The sequence below is a fragment of the Salpingoeca rosetta genome (assembly GCF_000188695.1).
Source record: "Salpingoeca rosetta unplaced genomic scaffold supercont1.5, whole genome shotgun sequence".
In the NCBI taxonomy this organism is placed as follows: domain Eukaryota; class Choanoflagellata; order Craspedida; family Salpingoecidae; genus Salpingoeca; species Salpingoeca rosetta.
Window position 1 is genome coordinate 143,280 of NW_004754929.1, and position 2,945 is coordinate 146,224.

A 2,945-nucleotide genomic window follows, 5' to 3' on the forward strand; every position below is an offset into this window, starting at 1 on the left:
GTGTGTGTGTGTGTGTGTGTGTGTGTGTGTGTGTGTGTGTGTGTGTGTGTGTGTGTGTGTGTGTGTGTGTGTGTGTGTGTGCGTGTGTGGTGTGTGTGTGTGTGTGTGTGTGCTTGTGCCTGAACAGTCTCTTCCGAAGCGACAAGTAGACGTGCTGGATGAAGCGCACGAGCATCGGCGAGTAGCAAGGTAGCAAGAGCAGCATAACAGCGTAGCATCATGAAGCCATCAACAAGAACCCCGCTTTAGAGACATCCTCGTGCCTTTCAGCGTGCCTGCGTGCAGTGCCATAGTGCAACGAGAAGAGGTCAAAACAGAGGCGTAGTCCCCTCCACCGCCATGCCAGCACACAAGCATTGATCGCTCGACTCAATGCGCATTCCAGCACCTGATTCGCTGGGAGAGATTTTACTCACACTGTGCCGGTCAAGAGTCAAGCGGTTGGCTGGTTGGAAAGCGAACGAGAGTTGCTTCTCTGTTGTTGTTGTTGTTGTTGTTGTTGTTGTTGTTGTTGTTGTTGTTGTTGTTGTTGTTGTTGTTGTTGTTGTTGTTGTTGTTGTTGTTGTTGTTGTTGTTGTTACACATCTCCTTAGCCTATCTCCTTACATCACACGCCGAGTGGTGATCAATGAGAATGTCCTGTGCGAGTGTGATCACAGCATCAAGCACGCCAACATGCCAACAAGTCGTCGCATCCCTGCCTTAGTCTGTCTCCCCCAAAGCCCCAAACCTTCTAGACCACCACGCCCGTGTGTCAGTGGCGGTTGTGTTATGTGTGTGGCTTGCTGCTTTGCCGTGGCAGCTGTGGCTGGGTGCTTTGCCGCTAAACACACACCACACTTCACCTCGCTAGCTTGCTTGCGTTCTGGCCAGCATTCAGTCATCGGTCAGCGCACACGTTTTGCTTGCTTGCTTGCGTGTGTTGGCCGTCCGTTACACGCTTACGGGTGTTCGTTATGAAAACCGCGCACGCGAAGGCAAATTCCTTGAAAAAACACTTGGTTCATTGTTCTGCGGGGCTCGTGTGCAAGGAATGCATTGGAGGCCGTGCACGTGTGCAAAAACCGTCGCCGAAATCGCCACCCTGACCAATAATTCGGTGTCTCGATGGGCATTTCCCTAACGATTTCCCCGTTTGTCTGACAACGTGCTATGCTTGCTTGCTTGCAGGCACACAAACACACACACACACACAACCCGCAGAAGTAAGCACTGCTTTGCCGACCGTTATTTTCCCCCTTCTTGCTTGGCTTGGTGGGCAACGACCAGCAGAAAAAAACTGAGAGCGTCAAGCCATTTTCCTCCCCAGCCAGCCACCCCCGACGCAACGCGCAGCAACGGCAGCAGCACAGCCTCGTCAACCACTGCCAGCAGCACAACAACATCGCCACCGCCACCGCCACCACCACCACCGACTATGAAGCTCATCCACCTGGCCATCGGGCTCGTCGCCCTGCTGGCCTGCGCCGCAACAATTGGTGCGCTTTTCCCCATCTCCCATCACACGGCACCCGTGTTCTGTGCTACTTGTTCGTCCACGTCTTTTTGCAGTGCATGCATGCTGCCGTCGCTGTGGCAACCGTTCACAGATTGACCGTTGCACTCACTCACATATGCGCACACACCTGCCTGCCTCCCTGTGTCCACGCATCCATGCAGCCGCGCAATGCGACTCATCCCAGGACTGCCCAAGCGATGAATACTGCGACATCTACAACAACTGCTACAACTGCAGCGGCTGCTTCGTCTGGCTGGACGAGATCCGTAAGTCGTGATGTAACGATCCTCGTTGATCATTGTCCATCATTTCCAGCCCTGCTGTTTGTTTGTTGTCTGACCGCACACGCTGTTGTTGCTCCCGCTGCTGCCTCTTGCCACCCGTTTATTAATCCATCCCTCACCACCACCACGCTCACTATCACTTCCCCCCCCCCGCGTCCATCAGGCACGCAAAACCGTAAGTTGCCCTCACTCACCGAGTGACGTTGCCGCGTGGCTCTTGGCCTTGTTTCGTGATCGTTGTTGGTAAACTCGCAGAACCTCACCCGCCTGTTTGATGCCCCTCCTCGTCCTTCTCACCCCTCATCCCTCACCTCAATCTATCCTTCCTGCCCCAAATCTTCCTGCCTGATCAAATATATTCGTTCCATGCAGCTGGCTACTTCCCCGATACCTGCCCCGAGAAGTGCCGCGATGAGCGCTTCGAGTGCCAATACAGCCCGCACTGCCCTGACAACTCTTACTGCAACACCAACTACGAATGCAGCGCGTGCGCCGACTGCCCCGCAAACAACGATGGCATCTACGGCCTCCCCTGCCAGGAGTGGTGCATCCAGTTCCTGAGTAAGTCTGCTTCTTGGCACTGCCCCCTACTCGCTCCATGTAACCCCCCCCCCCCCCCGAATTCCGGCGTATCCCTCGCCATCCATGCATGCATGCATGCGTGTACCCTCGCTATCTGCCTGCCTGCCTGCCTGCTTCTTGCTTCCTTCCTCTCAACTGTTTTCGGTTCGTGCGCACCATCGTGTCCTCACACCCATCCTCTCCTCTCCTCTCCTCTCCTCTCTCCTTTCCCTTTCCTTCTCTCGTTCCAGCGACGACAACTGAGGCCAACGTGGAGTGCAACGACCACACGGACTGCGGCGCGACGGATTACTGTGACGTGAACAACAACTGCTTCGCCTGCGAGGAGTGCTACCGGTGAGTCCCCTACCCGCCTCCTCTGTGTGTGTGTGTGTGTGTGTTTTCTCGTCTGACTTGGTTGCTTGCGTGCATGCATGCAAATCAGCGACTGACTCTTTGCTTGGCCTTGTCAACTTTGTCGCGTCGTCCTTGCCCTGTGCGCGGCACTTGGTCCCTCCGCACTCGCACTCACTCACACACACACACACACACACACACACACACACACACACACACACACACACACACACACACACACACTC

General features: G+C 55.1%; 1 protein-coding gene across 1 annotated transcript in view; it reads left to right on the top strand.

Annotated features, from left to right (window-relative positions):
- Positions 1–1,318: 1,318 nt before the first annotated feature.
- PTSG_02097 (uncharacterized protein) overlaps positions 1,319–2,945 on the top strand; it is a 4,678-nt gene continuing 3,051 nt past the window's right edge. Inside the window, exons 1-5 of the mRNA XM_004996525.1 lie at positions 1,319–1,478; positions 1,660–1,764; positions 1,946–1,957; positions 2,155–2,343; positions 2,595–2,700. Of these exons, the coding sequence (XP_004996582.1) occupies positions 1,418–1,478; positions 1,660–1,764; positions 1,946–1,957; positions 2,155–2,343; positions 2,595–2,700 (473 nt within the window). The 5' untranslated portion in view covers positions 1,319–1,417. The remainder of the gene's footprint in view (positions 1,479–1,659; positions 1,765–1,945; positions 1,958–2,154; positions 2,344–2,594; positions 2,701–2,945) is intronic.